The sequence below is a fragment of the Clarias gariepinus genome, chromosome 5 (assembly GCF_024256425.1).
Source record: "Clarias gariepinus isolate MV-2021 ecotype Netherlands chromosome 5, CGAR_prim_01v2, whole genome shotgun sequence".
Lineage (NCBI taxonomy): Eukaryota > Metazoa > Chordata > Actinopteri > Siluriformes > Clariidae > Clarias > Clarias gariepinus.
The window spans coordinates 36,113,623-36,135,122 of record NC_071104.1 but is presented as its reverse complement, the minus strand read 5'-3'; the positions used below and the strand labels follow the sequence as shown (position 1 = coordinate 36,135,122).

At 38.1% G+C, this 21,500-nt stretch overlaps 1 protein-coding gene across 3 annotated transcripts in view; it reads left to right on the top strand.

The window, feature by feature from the left end:
- Window positions 1-11,432, top strand: part of stat4 (signal transducer and activator of transcription 4) — a 32,636-nt gene extending 21,204 nt beyond the window's left edge. The window contains exons 11-24 of one of the 3 annotated variants that reach the window (XM_053495960.1): window positions 534-593; window positions 1,297-1,317; window positions 1,570-1,663; window positions 3,279-3,320; window positions 3,459-3,542; window positions 3,779-3,877; window positions 5,599-5,734; window positions 7,006-7,058; window positions 7,506-7,600; window positions 8,332-8,513; window positions 9,511-9,702; window positions 9,807-9,849; window positions 9,987-10,086; window positions 10,400-11,432. In XM_053495960.1, the coding sequence (XP_053351935.1) occupies window positions 534-593; window positions 1,297-1,317; window positions 1,570-1,663; window positions 3,279-3,320; window positions 3,459-3,542; window positions 3,779-3,877; window positions 5,599-5,734; window positions 7,006-7,058; window positions 7,506-7,600; window positions 8,332-8,513; window positions 9,511-9,702; window positions 9,807-9,849; window positions 9,987-10,086; window positions 10,400-10,414 (1,216 nt within the window). In that variant the 3' untranslated portion in view covers window positions 10,415-11,432. Of the gene's footprint in view, window positions 1-533; window positions 594-1,296; window positions 1,318-1,569; window positions 1,664-3,275; window positions 3,321-3,458; window positions 3,543-3,778; window positions 3,878-5,598; window positions 5,735-7,005; window positions 7,059-7,505; window positions 7,601-8,331; window positions 8,514-9,510; window positions 9,703-9,806; window positions 9,850-9,986; window positions 10,087-10,399 lie in introns of all 3 variants that reach the window. The other 2 variants (XM_053495962.1, XM_053495959.1) reach the window with 2 other exon arrangements.
- Window positions 11,433-21,500: the final 10,068 nt, after the last annotated feature.

The window sequence follows — 21,500 nt, the reverse complement described above, 5'->3', positions numbered from 1 at the left end:
TCTTAAACCAATCCTTATTTCTTCCTATTTTGCTTCCAAAGAACCCGACTTTCTTGTATTTTTATTCTAGTCTTGAGATCCTGTTCTCCAGGATTCCTGAAGAACTTCTTCTGGTTGTAGTTTTTGCCACGGTTTTAGGCTTTCATTGTCGTCATGTCCCCTGTACCTGTAGCAGTTTCATTAGAGAAACATGTCTTAGTATTAGTAAACTGGTGATTCTAAATGCTGTAAAAGTGGTTCGAACAGATGAGAGGGGAAATAAGGTTGTTGAGGTTGTTATATAAACAAAAATTTTTTTTTTATTGTATTTCGCCGCCTGTCAAAGTAAAACATTTGTTCCCTTTTCTATGATTTAATTTACATCATATAATTACATTTTATATAAAGAAATAGGGGTGGCTCAAGACACAGTACTGTATATATTTTATAAAGTTTATATTCTATATCTTACTATTTTTTATAATAAAATTCAATTTTATATATAATTTTTTTTTATCATTAATAACATCAATAACAGTTTTAAATGTTTTTAGATTGTTGGTTAAACTTCCCGAAGTGGATTACCAGCTTAAAGTGAAGACAACTTTTGACAAGTGAGTTTATTAAATGCATTTTTATTAATATAATTATTGTAAATAATAAAATATTCTCTGTATATACTGTACATCCACCTTTAAAAAAAGCTTATTTGACTGAAATGATTGAACATTATATGATTGTTTTTTAATTTCATTGGGAATTTCAATACATTGTAATTTAGTTTCTTTGATTTCCACTTTAATGTTTTTGTCACATAATGGATGACATAGTTAAAGAAGGGTTAAAGGTTTTTAAGCTTTTTTTTCATAAAAGGACCCTTCCATAAGAACTAGACCTAAGAGATTTAAGAGATTAGAGATAAGACGATGGCGAGTGTTGAGCAACCAAACTTTAAACCAAATGATGTAACTTTTTTCTGTAAAAAGATTTCTTTTGAATATTTTTATATGTTCTAAAAAAATTTGATACTTAATATACATACTAGGGTATAAACATGGACAATTTAGTCTTATCCTAAAAACACTTTAGTGTAGACCACGTATCATATCTGTCTCTCGTAAATTGCTTTATGTCACTCCTAAAGATTGTTTACTTCCTGTTTATTTAGTATTGCGTATACTGACGCTCCACCACTTCTGATCATAAATATTTCATTTAAAGCACAATCTGTTCTCTAACCCTCAGGGTCACACGTGCAAATGTTCTAAATATAACTTTTTCTTTCTGTTCTCTCTTCTGTAACACCTTCGTGCACAGGGACCTCCCGGCCGGCAAAGTGTGAGTACACTCTGAAACACTAGTGAGAGCAGCGACTTCCTGTTGTTTCCGTGTGAACATGTGAATGTTGTTTTGTAAAGTTCAGAGCTACAGAGTTCATAGTTAGGGGGCAAAAAGTTCTTGAGACAAAAGAACCTTAGAAATTATCTTTTTAAAAAATGTTTACCAATACACTAAATACATGTACCTGCCTTCATTCCAGTCTAAATGATTGTGTTGTGTTTTTTAATCCACTCTTGTAACATTCTATAGTACCAGGCAATTCTTCATCCCCACCAACAACACGAAAGTGATGGATGTTGAAGAGTCGTCCAATGGATGCTTATCAGTGGAGTTCAGACATCTGGTATTTAACCTTTAAATCTGTCTTTACAAGCATTCACTCCAAGCGGTGAGTGTTTAGAGATTGCGAAAGTAATACAGTGGTACCTCGACAAACTAACGCCCCCGCCTTGAGAATTCTCACCTTAAGGACTAACATTTTGCAAGTAATTTGCCTCGGTATAGGAAGCATTTTCAGCATATGAGAAACCAAGCCGGTCGCGCGTACTTCTAGTTATGTGCGAGTCCCGCTTTTTTGTGTTTTTTTTTTTTTTGCGAAGATTTGATGAAGACATAGCACCATAGGTTCCAAGAATGTTATCAAGGATGTAACAAGAATAAAATAGAGCCATTTTCAGTTTCGTTTTTAAAGCAGCTGGTGCCAAGAGGAATCGTGAATCTATACATATATTAAAACTGTAGTGTAAAGTTGGCGTGTCTGTACATTGAAGATACTTGCTGAAATTTTTTTGGGGGGGGGGGACGTAAGATAAGTAATAGAACATATTAAGATGTTTTTTTGGAATTTTTGTCTGTCGGATTTGTTTGTGCATGCATCACAAAACTACTGAACGAAATTTTCATGCGTTTTTACAGGTATATTTGGTCGAGCTTTAGGTAACATATAGGCTTTGTTTCATCGCAATCAGCCGACGGGAAGAGAAGATATGCTATTTTAATTGTTTTATATGCAAAAATATTATTATACAGTAGTGTTGGAAATGGGTAATATTGGTAATATTTTTTTCTGTGGCTGGAACGGATTATCTGCATTAACATTACTTCCTATGGGAAAATGTGTTTTGCAAATACAAGTAAGAACTCGTCTCCGGAATGGATAAAATTTGTATGCCGAGGTACCACTGGATTTTGAATGGCTAATTTTTCCAGACCTGTAACCTATGGACACGTGTCTCCATATATACCAGAGAAAGGTTTTCAAATACTATATTACATGTAGTCATAACCATTATTGTATGGATCGAATGGTCCACTATAGCGACCCCTCGACGGGAGCATCTGAAAGACCAAAAACATTAAAACAATGAATTTCACTTTTGTCTCAATACTTTTAGTCACCACTGTAGGATAAACATGTATTATTCATTTCAATATGTGGTGATGTGTGTACAATATATACCCTAAATGTCAAAATTACCCATACATGTAATATAAACATAAATATTATATATATAACTTCGTCATTTACATAAAAGTCATTTTAACCAGATGGTCCCAATGTAAAGTTTCCTTGCTCCATAGCATCACCTTCAAAAAACCCTAAGCCTATTTCCTCTATACTCAACCTAAATCACTCCAAATTACAATAATTTTATATTAATTACAAAACATTATACTTTCTATGTTTATCCGTAACATAAACCATGCATGAAAAAAGTTCTTGTTCTTGTAGAAACAATAAACTATTTATTTAATTCTGTAAGAAAATAATCAGCACCTTCTGACCAATCAGAATCCAGAATATAAATATATATGCAATGGTTAAATGATTGCTAGATGTCTTAATGAGGACAATATATGCGTTTCGTGAGTGCTGGTGTGATTTTAGACTGGACATTTCTTGGTTTCCTGAGCTAATGTGAGCCAGAGTGAGTTAATAATTCTCTTCTCAACAGCAGCTGAAAGAGAAGAAATGTACAAATGGAACCAAGGGAAATGAGGTAAGAAGAAGCGCAGAAGAATCACACCTTTCAGATTTATCCTCCTGCAAAAGAGCAGAGTGAAGTGTTTTTTGTGGAAGACATCACGACTGAGTTTATGATGGTGATAAAGCAGACATGTGTGTTTGTCCGCTCCAGGGTCCGCTCACGGTGACCGAGGAGCTCCACTCGCTCAGCTTCGAGGCCATGCTGTGTTTGCAGGGGCTGGATATTGATCTGGAGGTCTGTTTTACAAATCTGTGAACTTCTGATGATGATGATTTAGAATTATCCTTAAATCCAATCCTTCTTTAAATTGTTATGCATTAACACTTAGATATATCTAATGTATTTGAAATTCTTTTTATTTGGTGCAAGGCTTTTTAAAGATATAAAATCAAAGATAATCATTAAAACAATTATTATATACCTTAGGGGTGACTGTAATTTGTGTGTTTTTATGTTTTTGTAAAATCTAGACGTGCTCCTTGCCGTTGGTGGTGATCTCGAACGTCAGCCAACTCCCCGCAGGCTGGGGCTCGGTCATGTGGTACAACCTGCTGACAGATGATCCGAAGGTGAGACGTAAAAACGCACAGCTGCGCGAGACACCCCGGGAGAACCCAGGCACTGATCTTATCATGCAGGATTATTTGCATAGAACCGAGCTGCATGCAACAGCCAGGAAAAATGAGGATCTGGCATCTTTAACTGCTTCTCTTTAACCTAAATTTCCCTGAATAACCATTGTCAGTTGAGACGAGACACTAACAGCGAACATTGTATGTTTAACACCAGTGCACATCACGATTAATCCTTTGCTGACTGATTGCTGGTATTAACTATATTGTATTGGAACGTTTCCATATAAGCAAACTAGGCTTTATCTAATTGAATATGTATATGTGATACAATTGAATATCCAGTACTGGGTGATGTCACAGTTGAAATCTTTATTTTATTGCCAAAATGAATTTAAGAAAAAGACTTTTACAAAAGATTAGCTTACAAACAATGAAACACTATTTTGTTTTAGTACAAAATCAAACATAAGTCTAAAATATAGCTGCAAGCAGCGATGAGCGGGACCAAGCACCCTGCGTCATTGCCCACATGAATTTAAAGAGGACATATCAATATCATTATGACATCATTTTAGAAAAGTGAAAATTGATGATGCTGGGAAAAAAAAGAGAAAAAAAAATCCCTCCATAATTTTGCATCTTTACTATTTTGAGATCACACAGGCCCAGTTTGCCCTGTCTGCCGATTTTCATGACTTTTTGAGCATTTTAAGGCCACACGTAGCTGGGAATTTTAAAAACTGAGCGTTTTTTCGCCTTTCGTCCACACGCAAACGCAGTTTTAGTCGTTGAAAATGAGCCGTTGAGCTTTTAGAAATCTCCGTCCAAAGTGAAGATTTTCCAAAACTCCATTTTCAGTGTTGTTGTGTGGGGAAACAGGGGAAACGGAGATTTGGGCTTGTTGTACCGTCACCTTGTGCCGATGATGTAATTGTCTGTGTGCCTCCTTGATTTGACGTCAGCTTTATTTATGAGGATATTTTGTGCAGTGTTGGACGTATGTACAGTACAAGACAAAGATATTTTTAAAACGTAGGTTGTGTGGAGAAGAATTATTTTTTAAATCTCAGTTTTTAAATGCCATCATGATGACTCCTAGTGCTTGGCCAAGTCACAATTTTAAGAGCTTATTACAGGTTAGTGGTGCTTGAAAATCTGATCTCGATGTCATTTCTGCTCATTTTTACATGCATGACTCACAGATAGATGAGATTATGAACTTGCTGTGATTGACAGGGGAGATATGATGGTGCAGGTTTGCTCTGACGGCTCGGTAATCATCAGGGTTTAGACTTGAGATTTGGCGAGCGATACAGTTCGGACATTTTAGGTGCAATTTATTTAGGAACTGGAAACATGACCAGTATTGGGATTTCTCCTTTAAAAGGTGTTCCATTCATGAAAAGCACTGATTGTCCTGATATGACCTGAAATATGAGCGCTGCAGGTGAAACTGTGTCAGTGTGTTTTCGGTTTTGCAACGTATGAAATGCAAGATAACTAGGTTACCTCATTACATTTTTATCCTGAAGACGTCAAGATGTGACAAATGAAATGAGTTGTTATTTCTCTAAACAAGTGTTGACACGCCTTTCTGTTGGCTAGACGGAAATCTGCGGATAACCATATTAACATTTAAAAAAAAAAAAAAAGAATCCTAAATTCATTGTTTTTTTTGTTTTTTTTTGCTCTTTGTCTCCATGACGTGTATGTAGAACCTGGCGTTCTTCAGCAACCCACCCAGAGCCAGCTGGAGTCAACTCTCCGAGGTCATCAGCTGGCAGTTCTCCAGCTTTGCAGGTCGAGGACTTAATAAAGAGCAGTTGAGCATGCTGGGAGATAAACTTCTGGGTCAGTCATGAACTTTACTTACTTTACTGATATTTATTGACTTTATCTAACAAGTATTGACTCAGAGAGAAGAAAAATCATTGGGTTCTCTAATTACGAGTGCCGTTCAAGTCAAACTGGGACTTGCGATGAACATTTTTCTGAAAGAAGGTGTTTAAGTGATTGACATTTACATTCTCCAAGACATCAAGCACAGTACGGTGATGAGATTCCTAGCCGCTGTAAAACATCTGAACGGTGCAAATGTTTTAAAGAAGATGTACGAGGTGGCTCGGAGCCCCGTGCAGCCGTTCTCGTAAACACTAACCGAGTGGAACACCTGATCATTTAAAAATCTATGGTTAACTTGTCGCCAACTTGCGGAAGAGACGCATCTGTCTGTGAGAACTGTACACACAAATATTTACAGCACGACTTGCACATTACAGGAACTCTGCTGGGAGTTGTTGGCACATCCTCCATACACTCCTGACCTCACTCCAAGCCATTTTCACATGTTTGAGCCGTTAAAGGAGTTCCTGGGAGGCCGGCATTTCAGACGAGGAGCAAGCAGTTAGATCATGGCTCCAGTGAAACACTGGGATAAGTGCATTAGTGTAGCAGGGGATTATATAGAGAAATAAAGCGAGTTTTTCCTCTCATCACTGTGTTCTGTTATTCTCCACAACCAAAAGTCCCAGTTTGATTTGAACACATAATAACTATCAACAAAGGACGCATCAATACCATTTTTCAGACACAAACAATTAGCCTTGTTTTTTAATTAATCAGGGATGTTAAGGAATGTTTTATTTAGCTCATCAGTGTCCATGCACTAAAGCTACAAGCTGGGTTTATTTTATATATCACCAGTGAGAAACCTGATGTGCATAAGCTTCATACATTAATTAGCTTGGATGTACAGTCGAAGTCTTGCACGGCAGAACAGTAGTCTTCTGTCGATTTCGTTTCTGTTTTTCGTTGCGTCAGAATCCTCTACTATCAGTGAGTAAGACAGCAGCTCATCATCTAAAACAGTAGCAACGATATGTAGTAGTAAAGTAATGATGTGTAAGAACCTGGTCAATGTGCTTAACTGTTCATTAAAGTCCAATAACATACATTTAAATATATAAATCATATACACGTAAAAATATGTCTAAATAGAATATATATATATATATATATATATATATATATAGTGTTTTCTCCTCTCTGTATGTTAGTTGAGTATAACTCATAAATAAACGTATAATATCCTAATCTGTAACCCTGTACTGTTCTGTTTAAAGGTCAACATGCTTCATATAATGACTGTCAGGTGTCTTGGTCCAAATTCTGCAAGGTAAGTTGTTATATATGACTCCTACTGGCTGGTATGCTTCATTTACCTTATAATAAAACTCATATTTTAGACTAATCTTAATTTTACATATTCTCCATCATGCTTAGTATATTCAGTATGTTGTATATATAGTTTTTTATTTGTCACATATCTTCATATAGACAAATTTTATTGTGTACACATAAGGCAGAGTTTGTGTTAGGGATAAATGTTAGTCCTTTATTGCGTCAGGTCAATATGTAAGACCTCTCACACACAAGTATAAAGAAATAAATGAAACGAATGTATTAAATAATAGGGCTATTATTACCTTCACACTATTGAGCAAACATACACAGAGATGTGCCTATTTCTTGGTAAAAAAAAAAGAGATATTTGAAAAGGAAATGGCATAGTAATACATGATGTATTTAAGGTATTTTTAAGTGCACTCTTTCTGCATTTTAGGAAAACATTCCAGGAAAGTCGTTCAGTTTCTGGCTGTGGCTCGACTCCATTCTGGAGCTCATTAAGAAACATTTACTTCCTGTTTGGATTGATGGGTGAGTAACATTTTCAATATCAATTATTTCACTTTTAAACAATACTTTTTAACCTGACTTAAACAAACATTAAGATACAAAATCATAAAAGTAACCTATTTGCTAGATCCTGCTAGAATAAACAAAGCCAATGCTTATTGCCCTCAGACGTTTTTTTATTTTTTTTTTAAGGTGTGATGTTGAATAGATTTGTTGCGTTAGTACTCGTCATTGACGGTAAAAGAGTTTGTAGAAATAGTTAAAAGGTTAAAGCTAAAAAAAATGAGCTGAGCTTTAATGGTATCAGTGTGATCGGTTACTCTGAGCTTAAAACCACATGGTTCTATGAATGTGCTGTTTCTATAAAAAAAATAAAGTATTATTACGTTATTACGTATCGTTCCCAAATTGCCCGTAGTGTGTGAACGAGTGTGTATATTTGTGTCCTGCAAATGCCACCCAGTCCAGGATGCACACCAGCTCTTGGCCTAAATCTGCTGGGAGAAGCTCCAGGCTCGCCGCGACCCTATACAGAATACAGCGATGACAATGAATGATCCCTTCAGGATCTCTGTAGACTTTAGACTTCATCAACATTCTAAAGTTAAACCTCATAGCACTGTTTAAACCTGGCCAGTAGGTGACATTAGTGCTCAGTGACAGCTCGAACCCAGTGATTATTAAGTGTACATGTGTATGTTGGGGAAGGAATGCAGTGAAGACCACACCTTGCTGTGCCGTGGTGTCTGCAGGTATATCATGGGGTTTGTCAGTAAGGAGATGGAGCGCGCTTTGCTGAAGGACCGAGAGTCAGGAACGTTCCTGCTGCGCTTCAGCGAGAGTCACCTTGGAGGAATCACCTTCACCTGGGTGGAGCAGGAAAACGGTGAGGTCTCCCACTTCCACTACAGATCTGGAACTAAAAGTAAAAAAGGTTTGTTGCCTCGTCGCAGCTCTACGTTCATGTCGAGCTCGGCTAAGTGTCTGTGTGGACTTTTACACTGTATATTCTCCCAATGTCTTAAGCTTCTTCAGTTTTCTTGTGAGATCAGCTAAGATAAGCTGTGTGTGTGTGTGTGTGTGTGTGTGTGTGTGTGTATCAATGTTGCACTGGCATCTTGTTCAGAATTCAGCAATGTTTCTCTGACCGTGAAAAAGCCCTCTGTGAAACCTGCTGGAAAAAATATTTTAAATAATGGAAAGAATATTATGTTTTATTTCATGGAATCAGTCAAATATGAACACCTGTAGTACTAGGGTCGTCAATATTAACGCATTAACTCATGTGATTAATCGAGACAATTTGTCAAAAATTCGGCTGTGTGTGTTAACGGTACGTTTAATGCGGATGACTGAGGAAACATCACTAGGTGTGCAAGTTTCATTATAAAAGACCCGGGATGAAACTTTGGATAAAACCAAAGTTGTGTGCTTGAGCTTGGTGATTTTTGGATCCGAGGATCCAGGTTTGAGTCCCACCGTCGGTTGATTTGTCATACCCCATACTACTGTTAATTGTTAATTTTTGAGATATTACAAAACTGTAAAACGGTTGGCTCAAACAGACATGTTTCAACACTGCATGTTTATAATACAAGTAAATCCGACTATTTTAAAATCGTGATTAATCGCAGACTATAATTGTGATTAACTAGATTAAAACTTTTAATCGATTGACAGCACTGTTATTTACACATACTGTCCGTGCTGTTGGAAATCAGCCAAGTGAGATTAGAACTTTCTTGTCTTTTTGGCATCCAGTATGCTGCGTTAGCGCCACCTATAGGCCTCACTCTTCCCAGCCATTTAAAGTCGATTTTTCAGTCAAGTCTTCCTTTTAAAAAGCTGTTCAGTGCTTCCTTTCCTAACCGGTGTTACTGTGAAATTTCCATCGACTCTTCTGTGTCCTAATGAACCGTATATTTCCTCAGGTGAGGCGAAGTTCATCTCAGTGGAACCGTACACCAAAAGCCGCCTCACCGCACTTCCTATCGCCGATATCTTACGGGATTATAAGGTTATCGCAGACGGGATCGTCCCCGAGAACCCGCTGAAGTTCCTTTATCCAGACATTCCTAAAGACGAAGCTTTCGGGAAACATTACAACAGTCAGCCGAACAGAGGCAAGTTATGAACGTGGACTGTTTCAAAATGTATTTTTTTTAGTTAATAAAAAAAAAAAAAAACGACATAACTTTTGACACCCTGTCTCTTTCTGGTCTAACAGTTTGTCCGTACATCCCGACCATCTTGATCCCCATCTCTCTGAAGTAAGTGGAAGTATGAGATTTTTTTTGGTTGAACATACCAGAATTCCCATTATCTCTATAAAGCATTATGTCATGTGGAAGGTTTATTTTTTTATTTTGTTATTTTTTTTTAATGAATGGTTTGTTTGTTCGTTCAGCACCACTCCTCCTCCCTGCTCGTCTCCGGAGCCGCCGTTATCCCCCGGAATGTCGCACATGCTCAGCCAGCACATCAGCCAGTTTGAGATCGAAAGTGTCGTAAGTCGGCTAGTTTTTCCTTTCTTTCTTCATCAGGGTGAAAGCGACTTTTTATATAACAGGAATAGAACATTTTAGGACATCCTCTCAGATTGAAATAATCATCTTTCGGGGTGGAACGCTAAACCAGAGTCACTGTCTCAATTCAACTATTAGCGTTGAATAATTTTTACATACAGTAGGACATCCTGAAGCATTCTTTTTAAGACTTAAAGCATTTCTTAATACACCTCCCTGAAATATTGTCATTATAGCAAGATTTATTTATTCATCTATCAGAATGTAACTTTGTGAATTTTTCTTTCTTTTGCAGATGAGTTCATTATAGACATTCCTGCATGCTTTCTGCTCTGAACCAAAGACATGGAATGTGTGTGTGTGTGTATGTGTGTGTATGTGTAAAATCAATATAACATCAAATGAATCTTTATTCAGTCCTCCAGGACTCTTCTGTGCATTTTATACGATAAACATGTAATGCTTCAACACACAGGATTGAATCGGAAATCTATATAATATCTAAAATGTGATAGATGAGCTAATTTGGTTGTCAGTAAAGGCTCCTAGCGTTCGAAAGGTTTTCAGATCAATTATGTATATTAAGAATAAAATTGTAACCTATAAACTTGTTCGAACAAGCATTCAGTTTTGCATCGGTGATATCACAATGACGTTCATATGCGTGTGTTTGTTTTTTTTCTTTTATTTCTGTTTGTTTTATTTGTCGGACCACTTCATGAATGTACACTTTGTTGATTCATTTGCATTTTCAAGGTTTGTCGAGGTTCTGCTCTAATTCAGTGTGGCTTATTGATGGACTTCTGCCATAAGGAAGGGAAACTTCATCCACCACGTATCACCATAATGCCCCTCCTATTGCTGAAGTCATATAGAACTGTAAAGTTATTGCAGATGGACGTGTTGCTAAAAAGCCCCTGAAGTTACTTCATTCCAAAGTTTACCAAAGGAAACACTTTCATAGGGGAAAAACGTCATTTAAATAAAGGCTAGTCAAATAAAAGAAGAATAAACCACACAGTATAGGAAAATAATGAAGAAGGGAATGGTGTGATGAGTTGGAGTTATTGTTACCACCTGGGTGTGGATTATTTTCCTAAAACAGCATCTTTATTCCTCTTGTTCCACAAATTTTTAAATTTGCAGATGTTAACAAAATTTTATTTATTAAAGAATGCACTGTTAAATGTTTATGCATTTATAATTTACATACTTTATAGTTATGTCATAAAACTTTAAAGTTTCTGCTTTTACCTCTGATTGTTTCAAAGCGCTGACACTGGAGACTCCTTCCATGAAAGTTAAATAAAACTTTTCTTTACATTCTGTGTGCTGTGTGTCTCTGACTTACTTTTTTATGTAAACAAAAACAAAAAAAAAGTTTCTTCTTTACGTGGTGTTCTTGAAATTCAGATGAATAAATGTTTAAACATTAACAGACTACCTGGTGAATCACTTTTGCTGCATAATTTTGTAAAGTAGAAACATTAACTGTTGAGGGTCACCCATTAAGTAATGATAAACAGGAACACTTAAAACAAAGCAAACATTTTTATACCAAAGGAGAGTATTTTGATCTCTGTAAATCATTTTGCACTATTGTATTTAAAAAAACAAACAAAAAAAAAAACAAGCCCTTAGTGGTTAGCGCTGTCACCTTGCACCTGCAGGTTCTAGGTTCGATTCCCTTCCTCGGGGCCTGTGTGCATTGAGTTTGCATGTTCTCTCCGTTCTTGGTGGGTTTCCTCTGGGCACTCTGGTTTCCTCCAACAGTCCAAGGACTTACATATTGGTCTAATTGGCGTCTTTAAATTGCCCGTAGTATGCCAATGAGCATGTGTGTATGTGTGTTCCCTGTGATGGATCGGCACCCTGTACCTCATGTCCTGAGATAGGCTCCAGGCCCTCGCGACCCTGAATACAGGATAAAGCGGTAACATTTATGGTAAATGCATTGGTAAAAAGCGGTAAAGTGCGTTGTGAGTGCATTTAAGATATTAAGCTGTTAAGATATGATTGTACATTTACACAATATGTTCGAGGACATAGGTTTGATTAAAAAAATGGTTTAGACATTAAACTTTGCATGAAGTCTAGGTTTTTGTGTCTACCACAAAACCCTTTTTTTTTTCCTAATAAAAATTTAATTCCTAATAATTAGCCTACTGTTTTTGTACTGTTTTCTGTATTATGGTAAACCAAAGGTAAACCAGTGTTACGTCTTTAAGGCAATTTTGACATTTGTAAATATATGCCACACAGAAGAAAACTTCACAACACTACCTGGCCAAAAAGTTAGGAGCCTTCTATTAGTTAATTACTGCAGTGATTAATACAGTATGCTTCAGCTTGCGACAAGGTATTAAACCATTACTGACATTGTATAAGCTTATCGAAATGAGAGCAAAAGCAAAAGGCTTTACAATGAAATATTAGTGTGTGTGGCCTTTGTCTTGTCTCCTTGTCTTTTTGATGGAGTCCACTATGTTGCATTACATTACTGTATTATCGCCACCTTTTGGTCTTGATCTCCCTCATCTTCCTTTCATTTTAAATCCTCTTTTTCTTAATTAATTAATTTAATACTTTCTTCCTCAAAATATTTCAGATGCATGTGTTGGTGAGATGAACAGTTTTGTTTTATTTTTTGTTAACTGCTGACAATATTGCTCCAAAATTCAAAATAAACCTATTGTTATTTGAAGTGTATATTTAAAGGAAATGACATCACAACACATCAAAATAACCCAAGATCATGCAGTATTTGCAGAACTCCAATAAAACAAAATGCAAATAACTTGTAAACAAATTATGTTAATGCTTTCGCAAAATACCGTAACATTAAGAAATTAGTATTTGGTGGAATAACCCCGATTTGCAATTACATTTTTTATGCGTTTTGGCTCTCCACCAGTTTTTCACATTGCTGTTGGGTAACTTTATACCACTTTTTTACCAAGCACAAAAATGTAATTTTTTTTACAAAGCAATAAAAATAAATTATACCACTTTTTTTTTTACAAAGCAATATATATATATATATATATATATATATATATATATACACTACCGTTTAAAAGTTTTAGAACACTTTCCAACTCCATGATTGTTCCTGATTTTTATTTCTTTCTACATTGTAAAGGAATGCTGAAGGCATCCAAAAAATGCATTAATCTCCTTTGAACAGTTAATGGTGAGATGTTTCTGCTACTTCTGTTCTGTAAAGACTTCATAACGCCTCTAATCTGAGGTGCTGTTAATTGGTCATTTTTCAGGCTGATAACTCTAAATGAACTTCTCGTCTGCGGCAGAGGTAGGTTTTGGTCTCGCCCTCCTGGGATGGCCTTCATGAGAGCCAGTTTCATTATGGTGCTTAACGGATTTTGCAAATGCACTTGACAATACTGTTCTTGCAAGAACTATTACAGAAAGGCTGACCTCTGTGTCTTAAAATAACAACTAACTGCTGTTTTTGTTGTTGTTACGTAATTACCTAATTCCATATGTGTTATTTTATAGTTTTGAAATCCCCAGTATTGTTGTAGAATGTAGAAATGATAGACTAAACTGAACTGTTTAAAGCTTGGGATATTTTCTAATAACCTAACCCTGCATTAAACTTCTCCACAACCTTATCCCTGACCTGTCTGGTGTGTTCCTTGGGCTCAATGATGCTGTTTTTTCTTTAATGTTTTCTAACAAACCTCTGAGGGCTTTAGAGAACAGCTGTATTTATACTGACATTGAATTACACACAGGTGGACTCTATTTACTAATTAGGTGACTGTTAAAGGCAATTGGTTTCTCTGGAGTTTAGTTAGAGAGATCAGAGAAAAGGGGGCTGAGTACACTTTTCGCAAAATACTGCAAAATATTGAAGACCATCAGCTGTATTTTTCATAATATGCGGTACTGACAAGCAGCCTGCATCCCTTGATCGAAGTAGGCGTGGCGTATGCATCTAGCTGAACAACCAGACAGTAAGGCATTACAATAGTCCAACCTAAAGGTGATAAAACCATAAACTAGTTTTTCTGCGTCGTTTAGCGACAATAAATTTCCTATCTTGGCAATATTTCTGAGGTGAAAAAATGCTATCCTGGTAATATTATTTACATGAGCTTCAAATGAAAGGCTGCAATCAATAATCACACCAAGGTCTTTCACTGTTGCACTTGATGGAACAGAAAGGCCATCTAAAGTTACGGTGTAAGCTAAAATTTTACTCCTAGCTGTATGCGGTTCTATGACTAGAACTTCTGTCTTATCCAGATTAAGCAGAAGGAAGTTAATAAGCATCCAATTTTTTATGTCCTGCACACATTGCTCAACTTTAGTAAGCTGTTTTTTCTCATCAGGTTTTGCTGAGACATATAACTGTGTGCCAACAGCATAACAATGAAAAACTAATACCATGCTTACAGATTATGTTGCCCAGAGGAAGCATATAAAGGGAAAAAAGCAGTGGACCTAAAGCTGAACCCTGCGGAACGCCAAACTCCATACTGATACCGATGGGACAGATTGGATCTATACCAGGAGAGGGCTGTACCCTTAATTCCTACTACATTTTCTAATCTGTGAAGAAAAATAGCGTGATCAATGGTGTCAAAAGTTGCACTGAGGTCGAGTAATACAAGCATAGTTACACAACCCTGATCAGAGGCCAATAGTTTTACTACTACTTTAATGAGTGCTGTCTCTGTACTGTGATAAGGCCTAAATCCTGACTGATACAGTTCATGTATGCCATTTCTATGTAGATATGAGCATAGCTGCTCTGATACTATCTTTTCCAGAATCTTAGAGATAAAGGGGAGGTTTGATATTGGCCTGTAACTGGACAGCTGACAGGGGTCGAGGTCAGGTTTCTTAATTATTGGTTTGATAACTGCTAATTTAAAAGATTTTGGAACATAACCAATGCTGAGTGAGGAATTAATTATTTTCAACAGGGGTTCTGTTATTGCTGGTACTATCTGTTTAAGAAAATGTGTCGGTACAGGATCTAATATACAGGTTGATGAATTTGAAGAAGAGATGAGTGAAATTAGTTCATTCTCTTTAAGGAGAGTAAAGTATTCTAGGTTCTGATATGACATGGCTAGATTAACATCTGCATCAATTACATTGTTCGGTTTCAAAACCTAAATTTTATGCCTAATATTTACAATTTTATTATTAAGAAGGTCATGAAGTCCTCACTATTGCATGATGTTGTTGTGGAGATTTCTGCAGTGGTCTTATTTCTGGTTAATATGCCTACAGCATTAAATAAAAATCTAGGATTATTTTTGTTATTTTCTATAAGAGTGGAGAGATATGTTGATCTAGCTACACTAAGAGCTTTTCTATAGTTCAGGATGCTCTCCTTCCGGTGGACTTCCGGTTAGCAGCCACATGGAGTAGACGTGCGAGTTAGGTGCTCTGACAATTTTACATTTCTTCACTCCCTTATCCGGTTCTAAATGCTAATCTAAATCTTTAGGATACAATAACTTTATGCTCTACCCCACGGTTACATACTTTTTTCATTTATAATGGCTACAAGGAGTGTTAAGGCCGGGAAAAAAGACGACACTGTGACCGCTCTAACAGTCGAGACTATATCAGCGCTGTTAGATAAACACCGTGAAGCGTTAGCGGCTGAATTTAAATCTTCGTTTAGTTTACTGGAAAGTAAGCTAGACAAAATTTAGGCCCAAGTAGAGGACCATGGACAGCGCTTACCTTCACTAGAACTTGCTACAGATGACCTGAGCCAGCGGGTGAGCGAGTTGGAGAACATCTGCTCGGACTTCGAGAAAGTAACGCTAAGTTAACGGCCAAAGTCGTAGACCTAGAAGGCCGGAGCAGAAGATAAAACCTGCGTGTCCTGGGTCTTCCGGAGGGTACTGAGAGTGTACTCCCTACCGAGTTCTTCTCGAAATTTCTGTGCGACACTCCTGGCCAGGCGTTCTCTTTTATTCAAATGGAAGGATGCCACGTCACCCACTCACGCCCAGTGGCTCAGAGATATTATGTCTTGTCTGTCCCTGGAGAAGATCCACTACTCAATCCATTATTCAGACTTAAAATTCCAACAGGTGTGCGGGCCCTTCCTTCGCTTTTTTCATATACATTTAAAGTTTGATTCCCTTTTTATTTAATCATTTGTTTGTTTGTTTTCTTTTCCCTTTTTGTTGTTGTTGTATGCAAAACTAAAAAACTTCCAGCTCCAGGTTTTTTTTCTTTTTTAGTTTCTCTCCTTTTTTGTTATGCCTGGCGTCTAGCCTTTCCTTATATTTGTAAAGCTGGCTTGGAGCTAGGGAGGGGTGGGGTGCTATAGGGATTTATAAGGAGGTTTTAAAATTCTGTATTAAAACATTGCATGTCTACCCTGTAATATCCCTGTTTTAAAATCAATAAAAATATTGTTGAGAAGGATGCTCTCCTTCCATGCTATTTGAAATAATAACAATTTAGTTTGACGCCATTTACGTTCTTATTTCCGAATGGTCTGTTTTAAAGTGCGCGTGTGATTCTTATACCAGGGAGCAAGTTTCTTATCTCTAATAATTTTTCTTTTAACTGGAGCTACATTATCTAAGGTATAGCGAAATGTCGACTCTAAATATTCAGTCGCCTGATCGAGTTCTGTGGGGTCAGACGGTGATCTAATTGAAGTTGGGAACTCTGGGAGATTACTGATAAAACCCTGTTTGGTAGTTAATGTGAATGTACGTTTCATACGGTAGCGCGGCGCTGTGCGTACATTATTACTGTGACACACAATTACCAAACCAAGATTAACTATGGATGACAGTTCATTATTACATGGGCAAGAAATAACAGTCTGCGCGGCACTGAACCAGTTTGATTAAAGCAGTGTTAGCGTTGCAGTTCAGGTCACACCCATCTTTTCCACATCCTTGAAGAAAACACAAACTTACCAAAATGTTAGTTACATTTTACACATTAAATTATTGCACTTGACATTGTTATAATAATAATAATAATAATAATAATATAAATATGAAAATAATAAAAAAAGAATAGACTTATATTTTATATATAATGATAATAAACATAATAATTTTACTTTTTTAGGCATTTTACCACAATCTGAAATTTCTGTGTATTTTAGAGATTTCATGCAATATTCAAACACTCAAATGTTGTTGTTTTTTTTCCAGTAACTGTTGGTGTGTGCAAGAGAGTGGTTGCAGTATTTTCTTATTCGTGGAAGAAAAAAAGAGATCTAGCAGCGGCTCAGGAAAAATTAAATCTCCCCAAACATTAGCTTGTCACAGAGTCACCAACCAGGTGGGGCTCATACCAGAAAATAGTTGTAAGAGTGCTGTAACAACAGAAGGCCATTGCTAAAGTCATGGATTCAGACAGAAGCACCCGGCACCTGGTTCCTATCTGGCAGAACACTGATGTCTTAGAATTTTTGCACGAAGCACAGAGTTCCTTACTGGAGCTTACAGATTCTCTTTCTGGGGAGTCATATGTGACTCTTTCATACTGTATGTGAAGCCTGTTCTCCAGCTGCTAAGAACAAAACGACTGTGTGCTAGTAAACAGGACACTCAACTCATAAAAGACTTTAAAACCAAAATCTTGGCATATCTTGATGAAAAATGTGCAGACCAGGTCACTGATGACCTACTCGACATGGCAACATTTGTAGATCCAAAATTCAATGATTAGTAAAATTAGTAAAATCTAATTCAAATTCAAATTTTATTTGTCACGTACACAGTCATAGACAGTACGATATGCAGTGAAATGCTTTTTCGACTACCAGTGACTTTAAAATAAAAGCTTAAACATAAGAAATAAATATGAATAAAGGAAAATATGGTAGAAAATAAAGTTAACTGGTAAAATATACTGTACAAGTAAAAATAAAGATATATTCTAGTAAAAGAAATATTGTGGAAAAATGAAATTAACTAGAAAAATATACTGTGCTAAGTAAAATAAAATAAAAATATACTGTATAAATAAGAACAAAATAAAAATAATATAGAAATATAAGAAATGTAAAAATGGCTGAGGTGTGCAAATCTGCTTAAAGTGACTTCTTAAAGTGTCTTATTATTAAAGTGATTTGTGCAGTGGTCCATAATGAAAGTATAAGTATATAGTGCAAAAAGTGTGCATGAATGTGTCCATAGTGGCCATGAATGCCCAGTCAGTGTTGGTTGTAAAAGAGATGATATTAGTCCTGTATTGTGTTGTGGTTGAAAGACCTTATGGCCTATGGGAAGAAGCTCCTCAATCTCTCTGTATTGGTCTTCAGGGAGCAGAATCGCTTCCCAGACCGCAACAGAGAGAACAGTCCATTGTTGGGATGGCTGAGGTCCTTTACCATCTTCCTGGCCTTAGTCCAGCACCGTTTGCTGTAGATCGAGTGCAGGTCAGGGAGCTCGGTGCAAATGATTTGTTCAGCTGAACGCACCACCCTCTGTAGAGCTCGTCTGTCCTGCATGGTGCTGTTCCCGAACCAGGTTGTGATGTTTCCCATCAGGACGCTCTCTATGGTGCAGGAGTAGAAATTCCTGAGCACCTTGGAGGGCAGTCTAAAGTCTCTCAAGCGTCTGAGGTGGTAGAGACGCTGCCGGGCCTTTTTCACCACGGTGTTGATGTGACAGGAACATGACAGGTCCTGCGTGATGTGAACACCAAGGTTTTGAAAGCTGTCCACTCTCTCCACTGGGCTGCTGTTGATGACTGGTAGTTCCTCTCCTGCTTTGTATTAAAGTCCACAATCAGCTTCTTTGTCTTGCTGACGTTCAGAAGGAGATTGTTCCTCTGGCACCATTTCTCCAGATTTCCAATCTTCTCTAGGTAGGCCGACTCATCGTTGTTCGTGATCAGGCCCACCACAACAGTGTCGTCAGCAAACTTGATGACGGCGGTGGAGTTGGTAGTGGCCACGCAGTCAAATGTGTACAAAGAAGACAGCAGGGGGCTCAAAACACAGCCCTGGGGGGCTCCAGTACTGAGAGTGAGTGAGGCTGAGACATGTCCGCCCATCCTTACTGCCTGTGGTCTGCCAGTTAGGAAGTTGGAGATCCACTGACACATAGATGAGTCCCTGGTGCTCCAGCTTGGTGGTGAGTGTGGAGGGAATTATGGTATTAAATGCAAAGCTGTAGTCGATGAAGAGCATTTTAACATAATTCCCTTTCCTCGTGTGCAGGGGCCTCATGTACAAAGACTTGCGTTGAATTCATACTAAAACATTGCGTACGGACAAAGCTGTAAATGTGCGTACGCAGTAAAAAAATCTGATGTATGAAACACTGCGTACGTGGAATCCCACGCATATTCTCTTTGTACATCCGAATTAACGTGAAATTGAGCGCACGTGCACAAGCACAAAACCCCTCCCTGCCTCCTCCTCCGTATAAATATGTTAATGACTCCACTTTGGCAAAACCAAACGAAAAAGCAATGGCAAAAGCAAGCAAGAAGAAAACTTCACAGAATGTAAATTGGAGGTGCTCCTATCAGAGGTAGACCGGAGAAAAACTTTGTTATTTGCAAGTTTGTCCCCTGGAATAATATCTTTAAATACATCACTCAGCAAGAAGCCACCCATCGCGCACTCTGCCACCCTGGAGCCTCATCCCAACCATGCTGTTTGTGAGAATGAATGAATCATGGGTTGACCAAGGCCACCTTGTCACAATATTTGTTAGACGCATTTGAGCATCACATGTTATTTATAGTTATATAAATAGTAATGTGCGTGTAGTCGATCGCTCCGATTACATTAGGAAAACCGGCGATAGCTGCAAATTGTGTTTTAATGTTTGGCTGGTCAACTGCATGGTATGGAAACCTTATATACCTGCTAGACAGGCAGATGATCCCGTCCCATACAGCTGGCATTGCACGGCTCAAAGACGACTGGCTTAACCCCGAGCGGTCTGCCAGTTCCCTTTGGAAAGAACCAGTTGCCAGGAAACCAAGCGTTGTCAGCACCACTAAGGGAACGGGTAATGCGTGGCTCCTCGCTGTCTCTTTTTCCAAATTTGGACCCACCTCAGCACAGAGCACCAAGAGGATAGCTCTTGGAAATATGAAACGGCTAATAAGCCAGTCATCATCGTGGGCCAGAAAATCACTGTGAAAACGCGTTCCCTTCGGATTCGGCCACTGACAATGTCCTCTAATAAGGCCAACACTGCCATTGCCATAGACTAAGGGTTTTATACATTTGCAAATGCTTTTATATGGTCTAAATCACATAATTGGTAGAAAAATATTGTGTCAATTAACCCCTTTTATCAAGTATAAATGAATAGCAATGTTTTTCACGTGTTGGTGCAATACTTTGTAGTGTGCAATTTAACATAATTGCCTCTAGGAGTCGCCAACGGAAATAAAACAAACACACACGAGAAATACACGTACGCCGGACATGAAGTTGGCGTGAAAGAACACACATTCTCATGTTAATTTCACTGTTAGTAAATCCGACCGTGAGTGTGAAAACTGGTGTAAGCAAAGTTTTTGTGCGTACGCAGCGTTGATACATGAGGCCCCAGGTGAGTGAGTGATGTGTGGAGAAGGTAGAACGGTTTGGGCGGTATGCAAACTGTAGTGGATCGAGTGTGTCTGGTAGTGAAGAAATGATGAAGTCTCTGACCAGGCGTTCAAAGCACTTCATCACTACTGAGGTGAGGGCTACAGGGCGATAGCCATTAAGAGAAGCAGGATGAGGTTTCTTTGGGACAGGAACAATGATGGACTCTTTGAAGCATGTGGGGATCACCGACTGTCGGTGACCGAGTCGCGTCCGCGTTCGTCATACCGGTTGTTGGTACTTTATAATCCGTTATTGTCCTTAATCCCTGCCAGAGGCTCCTAGAGTCACTCTGTGACTCTAGTTTCCTCCCGTAGCACTGCTTCGCCTCTTTTACCGACTTCCGGACGTTGTATAATGCAGCCTTGAATGGTTCCATGTCCCCCGACGCGAGTCCCATGTTGTAGGCAGCGGTGCGAGATCTCAGAGCGTCACGGATGGTTTTATCCACCCACGGCCTTTGGTTGGGAAACGTTCTAATAGTCTTTTTTTTTTTTACATCTGCTAGTTTCCAGATGAATCCCACAACCGCTTCCGTAAACACGCTGACGTAATCATTGGAGCTGTTTCTGAACATGTCCCAGTCTGTGTCATCGAGTCTGTCCTGTAACTCGGCCACCGATTGGTCTGTCCAGCGCGTGACCTTCCTCTGAACCGGAACTTCCTGTTTCAGCCTTTGTTTGTATTTTGGCATGAGGAAGATGGCGTGGTCGGATTTACCAAACGGAGGACGAGATTGTGCCTTGTAACCGTCCTTGTCCGTAGTGTAACAGTGGTCCAGTGTCCTTTCGCCCCTGGTGGGGCAGGTGAT